At 36.6% G+C, this 16,751-nt stretch overlaps 1 protein-coding gene across 1 annotated transcript in view; it reads left to right on the top strand.

Annotated features, from left to right (window-relative positions):
• Positions 1–16,751, top strand: part of egr (eiger) — a 26,076-nt gene continuing 9,325 nt past the window's right edge. Inside the window, exon 1 of the mRNA XM_065483446.1 lies at positions 1–266. Coding sequence (XP_065339518.1) covers positions 36–266 — 231 coding nt within the window. The 5' untranslated portion in view covers positions 1–35. The remainder of the gene's footprint in view (positions 267–16,751) is intronic.

The following is a 16,751-nucleotide window of genomic DNA, read 5'->3' on the forward strand; positions in this document are numbered from 1 at the left end:
CCTGCGGCCAGTGAAGCCACGGCTGCCTTCTCAAGATGAGCCCCAAGTGCGAGGCGGAAGCGCTGTTCGACGCGGGCCCCCACGGGCCGCCCCAATCGCCCACGCGGCCCCTGCTGCTCGTGCTGCTGGCCGCGGCCGTCGGCGCCTGCCTCGGCGCCGTCATCGTCGCCGCCCTCGCCGCGCCGCAGGTCGTCTCGCTCAGGGCGCAGCAGGACCGCCTCCAGGCCGACGTCCTCCGCCTCCAACACCTCTACCTCCAATTCCAGGTCAGAAAATATATTTTTTTCGGAAGAAATTTAAAATTATTAAAAAATTGCTAATGGTGCATTGTCCGAGAGAAACTCTATTTTATTTCGTTCGTTTAAAAAAATTTCCAAAATGATCAGAAGAGCATTTTTGCTATTAAATAAGGCTGCGGGGGTTGAATAGGGGTGGCGGAAAGCAGCCCTAAACCCTTCAGCTGATCAGGGGAGGTCGAGACGAGTCTAACGGTGGTTTATTTTTGCCATTCTGATGGTTAGAACTCCAGATTTAAAGTTGGTAAAAGTTGCAAAAAAATAAAAACACAAAAATCACGAATTTTCCGATTTTTTGCAATTTTGGAAACTCAAAATCTCGGGTTCTTACCATCAGAATTGCAAAAACTAGCCATCATTAGACACATCTCAACTTACTCTAAATATCTAAAGGGTTTAAGGGGTGATAACCCTCCACCCCTCTCAGCCCCCTTGGAAAGAATATCGCAGCAAAATGACTTCAGAGCATTTTTCCTTGGAGATTTAAAATATTTTAAAAATTAGTGAGCAGGAGGAAGCACCCCCAAAACCCTTCAACTGGTCACAAGAGGTTGAGACGAGACTAACGGTGGGTAGTTTTTGCAATTCTGACGGTTACAACCCGAGATTTAGAATTTGCAAAAACACAAAAATCACGATTAATTTTTACTTTTTTTGTATTTTGAAAACTCCAAGTCTCGGGTTTGAACCATCAGAATTGCAAAAACTAACCACCATTAGATGCATCTCAACCAACCCTGAAAAGCTGAAGGGTTTAAGGGGTGATAACCCTCCACCCCTTTCAACCCCCTCGGAAAAAATACACTAGCAAAATGTACTCAGAGCATTTTTCCTTGGGATTTAAAATTTTTTAAAAATTAGTGGGAGGGGTTCAGCACCCCCTAAACCTTTTAGCTGGTCGGAGGAGGTTAAGACGAGTCTAATGGTGGGTAGTTTTTGCAATTCTGGTGGTTAGAACCCGACATTTTGAGTTGCAAATATGTTTTAAACACAAAAAAGTCGAAAAAAATCGTGATTTTCGAGTTGTCATGCATAATAGAAAATAACACTGAAATTTTCTAGAATGTTCAGTTAAATTAACAGATTATAAAATATTACAACCTCCTAAACATACGCCGGACACTTTTTGCAAGTTTTACTAATATTTTTATAAGGGGTCCTCCAAATTATTTTTAACTATATTTTCACAATAAATTAAATAATGCACAAAATTAGAAACAAAATTGGATAGTTTTTAAAAAACAGATTCATTTAAAAAAATTGAAATCTAAAGAATAAATCATTGGCCCATATTTTAAATGTGCTGATTTAAACAGATTAAATCTCTCATTTCTTTTTTTACTTGTTATTGTAAAAATCAAGATGTAAATTGATCTGATTTGAACTCCTCATCTCTTATCATTTATCTGACGAAAAAAATTGATGTCAAATTTAAGTATATGTCCTTCTTACCAATTTTTAAATGGCACATGAAACAGAAGAGTCGCGATTTGAAAAATAATTTATTTCTGTTTAGAATAAATTAATATACTGGAAAGTTCAATCACTTGTTTATTAAGAATGAAATTGAAGAAATATTCCATAAGTTGTAAAAACTGGTCTGCAACATCTTTGGTTAATAGTCTTTAAGATAAAAAAAAATGACAAAAAACCGTTTACTATTTTTTTATGGATTTCACATGCCGAAATCTCATATCTCACCGCCTTGTTATAAAAAAGATGTAATTCCTATCATCAAATTGTGATCAAAAATTGATATCAAATTCATGGTCGTCTCCAGGCTGATTTAAAAATTACGTAATAATAGTTTCTTTTAATTTGCTTATATAAAATAAAAAATCTAGATGTAATTCGGTTTAAATTAAATTGAAAAATATTTATCGCAAATACCACAGCTGAGACACAACGACATTCAATAATAAATTACTCACTTGTTCTTCATTTGTATGGAAAATGTGTTGCTCATTTTTTTTTACGAATTTACGACGTCTGACGCACTCAAAGAGAGCAATAATGAGTACATATCACGCAATTCTAGACTTTTAACCACTCTTAATTATGTTTTAAATTAACAGAGAAACCAAAATATCATTTTAAAACGCGTGAAATAGTTTTACAAATTTGAAAGCATTGATTTTCAATAAATAAAAAACATTCGTTTAGAAAGAAAGACACAGCACAATGTCTATTTCTCGTCTGACTTTGTAATGCTACTTAATGTAGACCAAAAATGCATTGTAATTTTGGTTTTAGATAAAAGGATTTTTTAAAAAAAAAAAAATATTCTTTTGAACCATACCTAAAAATATCTTTCTCGATAGTTCTATATCGACTTTTATCTATCAAGTCACAGCTGGGATAGAATGCGTTGTTCCTTGGCAGCAAGACAACAGGGACGCAGGGAAATGAGAAAATCAAAACAAAAGTAGGCGCTGGAACTAAAAATACATATAGACTCGCGCTGGCATGTGAATTGTTTGAGTGTGTGTGTACTTCTGGTCGGCGGGCGCGGGACGAGTTTTAATCTGTGCATTCTTGAACTTGGCCTCTAATTTGTGGCTCGCGTGCCGCTCGCAACACACATCGCGCGTTTAAATTGCCGCAAATTAAATCCGGGCCGTCTCTTTTTTCGGACACGCCGCAATTGAGACCAATTTATCCGGACCACACGCACGAGGAAATGAACCTTTTTTTTGTTGCCCATAAGGAGGGAGATTCGATAGTGATTTGCGTCAGCGGTTTATGCGTATGCTAATGGGAAACAAAGCGTTCGATTAGATCTTTCGGCAATGGAAAAAATGGCTGATATGAATGCGTAACGAGCCACGAGGGCAAAAGAAGCTTCTTTCCCAATCCAAACGGTTATTTGCATTTGCACAACAACGAAATAATTAATTTTTTATGTGATCAATTCCGATAAATTCGTAAATAGGCAATAGAAATTAACTTTAATTCTTTTTTAAATTTAAAAAGAGGTAACATTGGGGAAGATTTAAATTAAATAAAAACGCCAGTTTATTTATGAGGAAAATTGCTGTAAATTAAATTTTAAACTGATTTTCTTATTTAATTATTAAAAGAAAAATTATAATCATACGCTTCTCTTCAAATTTCTAGTTTTTTTGGAAAAAAGTGAATCAGATCTTTACTGGTCATTTTTTGCATTTGGTTTGTTTTGAAAAAATTAATTTAAATATGCAACGCAATATTTCATCTCCTAATACATAAATTATGTTGAAAAAAATCATGTGTTCTTTGAATTTCTCATTTCAAGTATGATCGAACGAACGCCAAATTTTATTCCGGGTAATTATATTCCAATTTTAAACTTTTTAAAGCAGTAAAATTTAAAAAAAAACTAAGAAAAGCCTCTTAAAAGACTAGCAACCGTTTTTAAAATTTTTAAAAATATTTTATTGATTTAATTTTTGAAAAAAACCTTTGGAAATTAAAAAAACGCGATTTTTATAATTTTTTGTATTTTCAGGCCATTTTGTCACCTCAAAATCTCAGGTTTTACCCTTCAAACCACCTTTTTAACCCTTTGATTCCTAAGAGGAGGTAGAAAAGAGTCGAATTGTGTTTAATTTTAAAATTATGAGATGGTTTAGACCTTAGATTTGGCACTGAAATTTAAAAAAATCAAAATTTTCAAGATCATTGAATTTTTTTTTTTTAAATTTTCATTATATTTGGGTCAATTTTTCTAGAAAACAATTTAACCATGGCTTCTTTCATAGGCAAAAAAATAAACCACGGTTTTTAGAGCAAAAATCACAGCTTTTTCCGAGTGTTCTGAATTCTGAAAAACATTTGGCGAAAAGGCAATAATTGAATCAGCGGTGTCCTAACTCGCAGAACCGTTCGCTGCTCTGGGATAGTAGCAAACAATCACCTATTTGCGAAATACCCTTCAAATTGGCGCGTAACATCGCCCTTGTGTTGCGCCGGGGGCTGAGCGCGTGAATCACTCTCGGCCGCGAGCTGCGAGTGCCAGCAAGCAATGGCCCAGCGCGTCATTTGTTTATTCAATGCAAGTCGAACGAATCATCAAACTCGAAATTAAGTCTGGCGCGACCCGAATAATATGCAGATCGCGCGAAAGCCCAAAAGCAGTGTTCCCAATCCATTCGTCAAGCCGTGCGCATTTGAAATTCAGATCCGCGATTGATTAATATTTTTCTGGGTCTTCTTTAAAAACCAAATCATTATTTTAATTTTTATGTTAAAATAAAACTATAGATTTCTCTAGGAAACAAAATTTTTATAGATTTATTCACATCAATTTAATTTGAAGAAATTAAATCGTTGATCATAGGAACGCCAAATTTTGATCTTCAAACCTGTTTGTTTTGTTTTTCTCTGTTGGTGGAATTCGTCTGCGAGATAAAGATTTTGGCGTGCAGCAGATAGATAAAACACCACTCCAGACGCGCGTACTCTTCTCAATTCGAAATGATAGCGAAATTTCGATTTTGTACAGCTCTCGAGATCTGCCCTTGAGTTGCCGCGGTTCGTGATTTGTATTATTTTTTTTTTTTTATTCAAATAACACTTCCGATTAAGATCGCGTGATCTGCGTATCGAGATTACGTCAAAATTGACAGCTATAACGTGTGTGACATAACTATTTTCATAAAAAAGGTAGCCAAGAAGGCTGGAAAAATGTCAGAAAATTATTTTAAATTTTTAAAAAAATATTTTCTGGGCAGATTTATGAATTTTTAATAATTAAATTTGATAAAAATCTCCTATTTAAAAAAAATAATCATTTTTGTAATTGAAAGCAGCGGGGTCCGGATGTGCGATAAAATTGGTTCGCACTGCGCAGATCCAACATGGCATCTGATTGTCGGAAATAAAAAGCTCTCTTTGGATTGCCGTACGAGTGTCAAGAGTTTGTTTTTCCGATCCAAAAGACACAATTAGTTAAGAGCAATGCAAATTATGTGTCACAATCTTGATCAAAGCTTGGTTCTTTTCACGTGACCGTTTTTTCGCGCCATACTCAACTGGACGCCATACCTGCGCGTCGCACGAATCTGGCCCCCGCTGATTAAAATTTCAATGTTCAGCAGGTTGTGTTGACACTTTTGCAGACAAAAAACATTTTTAATCATTAAAAATACATTTTTTCGCAAAAATTGTTTACAAAAACTGCTGACAATTTTACCAAGCAGAAAATAAATTAAATAATTTGAGAGTTATATTGCGTATGAAAAGTGTGAATACTTTCTACTTGTAAATTATTCACGGCGCGTTGTGTATTATTGGCTATGAAATCATACTGCACGCGTACGCATGCATATTTTTCTTTCTCTGCTGTCTGCCATTTATCACACTTTCATGCAAAGTCTCATTGCGCACACACGCTACTGATTTATGCCGCGTGTCCATTGATGGTTAAGTTATTAAACGGCGCAGACACTCACAACATGTGTCGATTTATCGCCTTTTTAGGTCTCAAACTGCGCACGGACTAACAATGCAAATTGCAAAAGGTCGTTTCAATAAAAAATGATGAAAGTTGAATAATATATGTTTGCGCATGAAGGAAACTTCATTTTTTGAGTTTTCTGCCTGGACACAAAGAGATTTAAACTGGTGTGTAATATTAATTAATTTAAAGTGTCTTTTGCAACCCTCGGTGGGTACAATATTAATTTTAGGGGCGAATCACCGTGGTCCAATTGCGATCTGTGTTGGTTCCCGCCAGTCAGAAGTCAATATGGCGTCGAAATTTATAGTTTTTTGAATATTCACCCATTTTGAAGCTGCGCAGTAAACGTATGCGCATCTTAAACATGCGCAGTATGTTTAAATCGCTTCTTAATCTCAAAGGAAGGCTGAAACTTATTACTGCGCATGCGCGACACAAATTAAAACCCTCTGCGCAGTCGTAATTCCCACCCGGGTCCGGGTTACGATCTGTGTTGGTTCCCGCTGGTCAAAAGTCAATATGGCGTCGGAATAATGGATGCCAATCAGGAGACAGTCCAGCGGCCAATCAGAAGCGTCAAAAAGGGGCGTGCCGACCTAATAATTTCATTCCCGCGTATTTTGTTACATTTCCATTAGCCTGGTGAGCCATCTAACGGTTGATTCGCCAATTACCGGGCTAATCAGCTGTTAGTAAAGAAATAACAACAAAAATATTCATTGTTCGTAACTCTACCAGACGCCATGTCTGCGCGTCGCGTAAATCCGGCTCCCGGTGGAGCTAAAGACATTTTTTTATTCAAAATTGGACAAAATAAAATACTACGTATTCATTTATTTAATTAAAATCCATTATTATATATTTTAAATTATTTAAACAATTGGTTTTGGCTAGAATTTCAATTTTTCCGGGGATTTTCATCATTATTTCCACAAATTTGTGGCTTTAAATAAAATTTGTCAAATTCCTCTTAATAATACCTCATATAAAGGAATTTTAATTTATTGTTAATAAACGGTCTGAAATATTTAATTAATTCATTTCTACCATGAAGAGTCATCCATCGTAAAGTGACTCAAATTAGCAACAAACAAAAGCACCGTTTGCTTGCTCTGGCCGTGAAATCAAAAGTCCATCCGCCGCCACGATAAAAACAAACTTAACACGTCAGCGCGATGCACACGCGCTTCCTCTGCGATCGAGACCGAGATGATGGGATGACGCGGCAGCCGGCAAAAGGCAAAATAAAACCACATAGGAGAGCCAGTTTCGAGAAAGCAGCGAGTGATTCACCCTTTCTCCTGGAGCCTTGTTATCATCTCGCCGAGGTTTTCCTCCTCGTCCCCAGATAATCACAGGCTAGCTGCTACTGAAATCCGAGAGCGGACAGGAAGCCTCTCTCCTCTTTTGTGACACAAAAAGACATCGTGTTTTTGTATTCAAAAAAGAGAGAGGAAGACACAAGGCCATTAAATCTATTTAAAAATTATACAGAAAGTTGAAAAATTAGTTTTCCTTATTTATTAGGATTTATTTTTAATCTTTCTTTAGATTTGATCTGAAAAGGGAATTAAAATAAATTAAATGCTTATCCAAAAAATCGTTAAAAATTGATTTAAAATGAAGAAATGACACGGGTCAGAAGACGAAATTGGTATTAGGCCAAGGAAACTGAAAGAAATTTGGTTTTAAATTAAAATTTGGTAATTCCCTAAGGATGTTGAATTTTGAAAATGTGCTTAGAAGTTGTCACATAACATAATATATGTGAGCTTCTGTGAAAATTTCATAGTGATGTTCTCCTTAGTTTTCGAAATATTATGCCTCAAGACTCGAAAAACGTGATTTTTTTAATTTTTCAGAATTTATTAAATTTTTGGAGCTCCAACTCTTTGGTTCTAACCATCAGAATTGAATAAAATAACCACCATTAGACACGTATTGACCACCAAAAATCAACTAAAGGGTTTAGGGGGTGTCTGCCCCCGCCAAATAATTATTAAAACATTTTAAAAGCCCTTGGAAAAATGTTTTTCTACTATAATTTCAGCTTGGGGGTTGAAAGGGGTGGAGGGCTAGCACCCCTTAAACCCTTCAGCTATTTAGGGTAGGTTGAGATGTGTCTAATGGTGGGTAGTTTTTAGAATTTTGATAATTAGAACTCGAGATTTGGAGTTTGCAAAATACGAAAAATCACAAAAAAATCGTGATATTTGTATTTTTGCAAAGTTTGAAAAATCGAAATCTCAGGTTTTAACCATCAAAATTGCAAAAATTACCCACCAATAGATTCGTCTTAACCTTCCTTGACCAGCTAAAGGGTTTAAGGGTGCTTACCCTCAACCCCTAAGTTGCCATGCAGCTTTAAAGATGCAACAGTGAGCGCGGCGCCAGGAACGGTGGTCACTTTTTATCAAAATTGTAGCGATGGGGATGAAAGGGGATGGGGGTAAGCACCCCCTAAACACTTTGGCTGGTTAGTGGAGATAGAGACGAGTCTAACAGTGGGTAGTTTTTGCAATTCTGATGCTTAGAACCGAAGATTTGGAGTTTGAAAAATACGAAAAAATCACAAAAATGTTGATTTATGTGTTTTTGCAAATTTTGCAAACTCCAAATCTCGGGTTCTAACCATCAGAATTGCAAAATTTACCCACCGTTAGACTCATCTTGACCTCCCCTGACTTGCTGAAGGGTTAAAAGCTGCTCTATTGCACCCCTTTTCCACCCCCTTAGTCTTATTTAAGAGCAAAAATGCGATTCTGATCATTTGTGGCATTATTTGAATGATTTACTGACGAATATAAATAAAGTTCCTCTCGGACAATGCACCATCAGCAGCAATTCTATAGAATTGCAAATTATTTCTCTTTTGTGTGGGTGGCGCCTCGATTAAATTAGCATCATTCGGCAATCACGCACGAGAGGAAAGAAAGAAAGGAAACCAAGAGTGGCGCGGATTAATTTTCTGAGTCTTTCTCTTTGCGTTCGGCCGCAGGTCAAGGAGACGCCGACGCCGCCGCTTTTCGCAACTCGCGTGCTCTTCCATGAGGCAAAGGCGCAAAAACGCTCCCTTTTTAATGGCCCTCGGCGCGTGCGAAACAGACGCTTTTGAGCGGTGACGCCGATGAGTCACGTAAATACGAACGGATATGCGTTCCTCCACATCATTATTATATAGGTTTACGCATTCCTCGGCACCAAATTATCTCCAGGACGCACTTCAGATCGTCAAGAATTTGCGTCGGCGGATGGTGAAACATTTTCTTAAATTAAAGATAGTTTTACAGCGTTTATATTAACAGAGATTAATTTTTATAAACATTGTCATGTTTTGTAATTTTAGTACTTTCATTACGAGCTGCTTCTATTTTTTTGTATTATAGTTCCTTTTTAAAGATTTTAAATTTAATTTCGACCAATAATTTTAATTTAGCTCTGCGTAAACGTCAATTTAGTCTGAGTATATTCAATATTTATTTATCGAATAATTTAAAAAAAAATTATAACAACAAAAACCAGTTTCAAATATTCTGGAGCAATTTTTTCGCATTGTCGGATTTATAAAATATCTGCTGAATTTAGATTGAAAGGGTTATCTATTGTAGAAACATTTAAAAGGGGCAGTTTCCTATCTTTTGTACCTCGCAAAACATTTGTAGTAAATGTCAGTGCGCCTATGAAATTAAAAAAATATATTTTTGTAAATTTGTGGCCGCGCTTTTGCGAAGCCTTATTTTGAAAGTCAATTTTCATCTTTCACGTTTTTATCAATTATTTCTTATGAAGGATACACCAGTTGTATAAGCCCTTATTAGTGTTCGAAGCCGCTAACAGATGGCGCCACCGTATACTTTCGTAATAAATTTAATTTTAAGGCACTTCCGCTGCAATTTCAGACTCAATCTTTCCACTGTGAATTCTTCACTTAAAATTCTTTCTTTTGACGTGCTGAAAACCAAAATCGGTTAAGCCAATCATCTTAGAATCATGGTAAACTATTTTTTTAAATATAAAATCTTTTCCAACGTTTCTACGGTGAATGGCTGAACCGATTTTGGTTTTCAGCACGTCAAAAGAAAGCATATGAGGTGAATAATGCACAGTGACAAGGTTTAAGTCTGAAATCGCAGCGTAAGTACATCAAAATTAAATTTTTTACCAAAGAATACGGTAGCGCCATCTGTTGTCGGCTTCGAACACCAAGTGCTTATACAACTGGTAAATTTAACATGAAATATTGGAAAATAAAAAAATTGGATCATTCCCTTTGCTGTATTTTAAGTGGAAGGGGGAATTAAAACTGTTTAAACTTATTTTCACCAAAAATTTATTTTTTCAACAAATATGGTCTTAAAAAAGCAACTTTTTGCGCATGAAAAACCATAGTTTTGACTAAAAAAGCTAATTAAAAATTATTTCCGCCAAAAATAAACACATTATGAACGCGAAACAAAAACTTGTACTTGTCCATAGAAAATTAGAAGGTTTGTAGACACAATTTAAATTGTTTAAAATGGTTTTAAAGCTTTCTAAGTAGTGTTAAAATTGCTCAAATTCGTGCTCATTTGACTGTCCCGTAAGAAAACTAAAAAAATAGTCTAAATTTCACAGCCCAATGTCATTATTTTCATTTATTATCAAGAAGTCTGAATTATTTACTCACATTAATTAATACAAAAAATCGTCAACTACACGCGCAGCATTTAAATTTTGCTCTTGAAAAGAACGACTTAATTCTGTGAGGTATCAAAAATAAATTTCCTTGTGCAAATGACCTACACCGAGCTCCTTTTACGGCATGCGAGCTGATCTTGGACTGAAATTGAAATCGCGGCGCGTTAATTAATCCGCCACGAGGATGAATAAATATAAGAAACTAACTGCGCGCCTTGGTTTTGCATATTTTTAGCATAAAATTCGACGCTGTCAAGGCGAAGGTTCGGTTTCACTCTCGCTCACTCAGCAGCAGAAGCAGAAGCAGAAGCCATTCACGTGTGAGTGAGATCAAGCCGCCGCCGCGCTGGATTAATCGAGCGTGAAATTGAAAAACAAGTGATTATCGTTACTCATTGTCCCCGCGAGTGATTATGCCGTGGAAAACCCTCGCACCATGCATACGCACAGATTAACGCGTTTATTTTCAAACACTTGAAAATTAAACAGGTGACAGAACAAAAAAAATAAGCAACTTGATAAATATAATCTTTATAAACCAAAACCTTTTTGTCACTCGCAAAAAATAGCTTTTAATTTGAATTAAAAAAAGTGCTGTTTGTGAGTAATTAAATAAAAACCACTAAAAACAGTGAGTCATAATATTTTTTACATGACATACGGTGAATTAACCACTTCCAAGTTATTAATGCCAGGAAACCGTGTTGAAATTCGCAGTAATATGGCGCAGTTTTTATGTCGAAATTTCTCTGATGAAATCCTAGAATTACAAAAGGGGAAAAGTATTAAAATTTCCATTTTTACTGTTTATTCCTCCTGGAGCTTAAACATAAAATTTAAAATATGTGCCATGAAAAATATGATTAAGTAAAATAAGTAATCTGGGTGTGTAAATTTTCCACTTAAAGAGGTATGAAATGAAGTTTTTAAATCAATTCTCCAAAGTTATTTTTTTATTTATTTGCATATAATGACGGTTAATTTTAAAGTCATAAAATTGTTTAACTTAAATTACATTATTGCTACTTATTTCGCATCATTTCATGATACAACTACTTCAATATTTATTTAAACTTATCCTGTGCTACAATAATTTATTTTAAGGTTGCTTAAATTTAAAACATTGTTAGGCAAATAAATTAGAATTAATCAATTTATTAAACTAATAGGTTAAACGTTGACGAAAATTTAAATCGAGATCTTTCCATGATATTTGCTTGAAATACTATTTAAAATATTAAAAGTAAAAATTTTCCCCAATTGCCGTTTTTATTTTAGACGAAGAAATCGACTCGAAGGATTTATCAAGCAAATGAGCAATATATTGTATGGAATTTATTTCACAATTATGGGAATTGTTCCTCACACATCGACGAGAAGGATCGAATTAAAACAAAAAATCGTTGGCAATAATACTATAGACCGTTTAATTTATTGAGAAATTAGGCAAAATCTGAGATCTAAAACTGATTTCATGCCTAATTTGTTGTTTCTCAATTTTTTAATAAATAAATAAAAACTCAGAACTTGTTCAAAATGCTTTAAAGCGAAAGTTATGGTCTAAAAGCTCTTAAAATTTAATAAAGTGTAGCTTTCCAGGCCAACATTTAAGACTATTTTGCATTGTTTGCTGTAGCTAGTGGTTCATTGAGTCTAATGTTTGTGAAATTTAGAAATATTTATAGTTTATCTGTACAAAATTAAATTCAGTACCAAAAGGAAACAGCTAAATTCCAGATTTAGCCTAAATTAACGGAAAAAAATCAATTATTTTGATCTCTCTCGTCGCGATCTCGCAAATAGTGTGAGAATTTGAAGGATTATTTCCCTAAATTGTGAAATAAATCGTTATTTTACAGTAGGGAGACAGTGCGGATTTAGCATGCAAATGTTTGAGCCGATTTTCTCAAAGGTTCAAACGACAACCTGGAAGTGTTTTAGCTTTTCTCCTCACTTGTGAAAGATTATTAAATTTTTAGAGAATGTAGAAATAAAATCCTAGAAAATCATTGTTGCCAATGCATGAACTTATCCCTTAGGATTCACTTGAAGCCAAATTTTACCTAAGCAACGATGCGAATTTTTGAGAAAATTGGCTGCAAAGTTAGCATGCTTTTCAAATGGTGAGGACTGTCTCCCTACGTGAAATCCTATTTTATTTCACAAAAAAAAATCCCTAAAAGGTTTCCCACGCTGTTGGACAGATCTCGACCAGAGGAATCGAAATCTGCCAAGAAAATGTGATCAAGCGGTGGAAATTTTGGAGCAAATGTTTTCCTTTTTTATTACTGCAAATTTATCAACAAATTGTTTTACTGCATTAAATCCACTTTAAAGAGGGATTTAAAAATCATTACCACCGAGTTTATTTTCAATTTTGAGTCATCGTCAAGTGTTTACTCCCAATTAAAATAAACAATCATATCACCGCGTGTTGATCCTCGGTGTATAATCCGCGCCCGCGAGAGACAGAGAGCTAATCTGTCTGGCTTAATAATTCCGTCGCTAATTTGGCTCTGCAGCAGCAGCAGGCGCCGGCACCTCGGCTGGCGGCGCGCTGTGTCGTTTGCATAATAATAAATCAAAAAGCATATATACAGCGATTGGCATCTCGGTAACTCGAGATGACGCGGACAAAAGGAACACGCGCAGCTTTGCAATCTGACAGCGTTGATCTCGGCGCCAGGCGTGCGCTCGATTTGAAGCCTTATTTGGCTAAGCCGCCGCGCGCCACTCGCCGATAAAGTGACTAATTCGATCGCCCAATCCGCGGCAGAACAGCTGCTGCTGCTGCTGCTCGTAAAAGCGAGAGGAATTATGTCACGACCGCTATACGCCAACAATCGCAACAATCAATGTCGACCGGCCCAACAATGTCAAGGATTGTTTTGCTCCAGCGCACGCCGTCGTGCCGCGTGCCATCTCCACACACCTGTTTGCTAAAATCGCAATTTTAAAATATTTAAACTAAAATAAAACTAGATTTTTATCCATAGTTAAATTTGCTCGTAAATTTTCAATAATAAAAAAGGCCTGGTACCGTTAAAAATTTTATTTTTCCAAATTTTCTTCAAAATCTGCAGCGCTTGACCACATTTTCTTGCCAGATTTCGATTCCCCTCGTCGAGATCTGTCCAACACCTCTTTGTTGTGAAATAAAATAGAATTTCGATAATTTCAAGTAAGGGAGACGCAGTCCTTATACCATGTTTCCAGTATCAATCCTCCTTAAATCAATTTTTTAAAAGAACTCGAAGGAGCAAATTTTACATTTTTTTTCTTGCCCTAACGAACCTCTCAAGGCTTGCAGCGTGCTGTCGTAAAATCAAATTACAGAGGAAAATCAAGCACATAGATCACGACTGCTTTTGCATGAGCTCGAGGGGAGTTATCACTAATTGAGCCTAAAAAATTCATAATTTAATTATACAATTTGCTATTTTTCACCAAGGGCCGAATTCACGCGCCGCGCAGACATGGCGTCTGGTAGAACACGACGGGAAAATTGAATGTTTTGTCGTTTTTTCTTTACTAACAGCTGATTAGCCCGGTAATGGGTGAATCAACCGTTAGATGTCACATCAGGCCAATGGAAATGTAATAAAATACGCGGGAATGAAATTATTAGACCGGCATACCTCTTTTTCGGCGCTTCTGATTGGCCGCTGGACTGTCTCCTGATTGGCATACATTATTTCGACGCCATATTGACTTTTCTGACCGGCGGGAACCAACACAGATCGCAAACTTGGCTCCCGGTGGGAATTACGACTGCGCAGAAGGTTTTAATTTGTGCCACGCATGCGCAGTGACGAGTTTCAGCCCTCCTTTTAGATTAAAAAGCGATCTGGACATACTGCGCATGCTTAAGATACGCATACGTTTGCTGCGCAGCTTCAAAATGGGCGAATATTCAAAAAACTATAAATTCTGACCGGCGGGAAGCAACAAAGATCGCAACCTGGCCCCGGTGCATTTAATTAATCTGTTAAATGGTCGAAAACATTCAGAATTCATTTTAAAAAGTCTCCTATAAAAGTAATTTTCCTCTTGACGACTTATAAATGCATTCAATCAATGAAATCGTGATTATTCGCGAAGGTTTTGAGGCCAGGTCGAGCTCTTTTGTTGCTTTGCCTTTTCCTCGTGTCATTCTAGCTTGAGCGTTGAAGGATGTTCTATTATATTTGTTCTGAGAATCACTGCCCCATCGAGCACTAAAACAAATATAAAATAACCCATGCATATGCACACGCGGCTTTTGTTTTTATTAGGGAAAAAAGCAGCGCAAGACGTACGAGGATGATGAATGAGCCTCGCGGCGCGCTCTCATTGAATCGGAAAAAGGCAATAAAATAAATGTTGTTGCGTCACTCGCTGATCGGCGGCTGTGTGACGCCGCAGGATAAGATTAATCCCAACTTAAGTAAGCTATACTTAGTTAAACGCCGGGATTATATATGTATAGACAGAAAATATATAATAATTATATCACACGCCAATCGTGCGATGAACTCCATTCATGATTCATGACTTAATGTGATTCCATTTAAGGATAGAGAAAAATGTGTTGCTGATTGTTGTGACATACATTTCCCGGAAAGTCAGAAATTAAAGAGGAATTATTATTGATTCTGCAAAAGCCTGGAATTGTTTGTTGACCTAAGCAGCACTCAAAATTGTTTTAGAAAAGTGGTTGCAAAGTTAGCATTCTTTTCAAATGGTGCGATGACTGTCTCGTTACTTGAAATCCAATTTTATTTCACAACAAAGCGTTTTCCGGAAAGGTTTCTCACGCCGCAAAACAGATCTCGACGAGAGGGATCGAAATCTGCCAAGAAAATGTGGTCAAGTGCTGGAAAATTTAGAGGAAATTTGAATTTTTTAGTATCTCAAATTGTTTTATCGATCCAACAAATCAAATTTTGCAGCACAGTTCCACTTGAAACAGAAATTATGAAATTCGGAAGCAACGAAAAAATTATTTGACACAATTACACACACGGGAGTAACTTTTTACTTACGACAATTAATTTAAAATGTTTTATTGTGGAAGAAAGGTCGGCAAAACCTTCTGCTCAAATGCACAGCTCGGCTTTTTATTGCACGCGGAACAGAGCGCGCGCTGCGGCTGTAATTACACACTGTGTTTGTTTGTTTATTATTTGTCGCCGTCTCACGTCTCACCGAGTGAGTGCGAGCAGGAGAAACCGCAGCGCGCCATTAAGATAATTCGCTGCTGCTGCTGCTGCTGCTGCTGACAGTGTTCACCTGACGCGCGTAATTAGATTTCGGGGAGAGTGCTTTCCTCGAGTTTTGCAATAAAAATTCCGCGCTGCAGCCGCCATAAAACACGCGTTCTCGCGAATAATTGCAAATACGCCAAGCGACCCGCCGCCGGCACAAACGCGAGGCCCGCTTTTTGCACATTTATGGCTGATTTTCATCTTTGTTTTAAATTGCTTAATTTATTTTTTGTCGAATTTTGAATTAAGGTATCAAAGGAGTTGTAATAATTTAGTCATTTGGTAAGATTTTTCTTTAAAGATCGATTTTTTTTAACAAAAACGCTAGGTTTTTCGTCAGAAAGCTTTATTTTAGGAACAAAAAAACAGTTAAAGTGGCGAAAGTTGAAAATTAATTCAATTGTTGGATTCAATAAGAAGTTGATCGATAGTCAATTTGTTTTAATCAAGAAAGAGACCTTTTGCTACGCTAAAAATTCGAATTTTGCCAATTTTCTCCAAAATTTCCATGGTATGACCACATTTTCTCGGCAGATTTCGATTCCTCTCGTTGAGATCTGTCCAACAGCGTGTGAAACCTTTCAGTGAAACTCTTTGTTTTGAAATAAATTCATATTTCAAGTAAGGAGACAGTCCTCGCCATTTGAAAAGCATATATATGTTAAATTTGCATGAAATTATCAGGTCGGCACGCCTCTTTTTCGACGTTTCTGATTGGCCGCTGGACCGTATCCTGATTGGCATACATTATTTCGACGCCATATTGATTTCTGACCGGCGGGAACCAACACAGATCGCAAACCAGCCTCCGGTGGGAATTACGACTGCGCAGAAGGTTTTAATTTGGGTCAGGCATGCGCAGTGACGAGTTTCAGCCTCCCTTTTAGATTAAAATGCGATCTGAACTCACTGCGCATGCTTAAGATACACATACGTTTACTGCGCAGCTTGAAAATGGGCAAATATTCAAAAAACTATAAATTCTGACCGGCGAATATTCATATTTCAAGTAAGGAGACAGTCCTCGCCATTTGAAAGGCATTCTAACTTTGCAGCCACTTTTCTCGAAAATTTACACGGCAATCTAGGTAA

This window comes from Cloeon dipterum, chromosome 1, assembly GCF_949628265.1.
Source record: "Cloeon dipterum chromosome 1, ieCloDipt1.1, whole genome shotgun sequence".
NCBI classification, from domain to species: domain Eukaryota; kingdom Metazoa; phylum Arthropoda; class Insecta; order Ephemeroptera; family Baetidae; genus Cloeon; species Cloeon dipterum.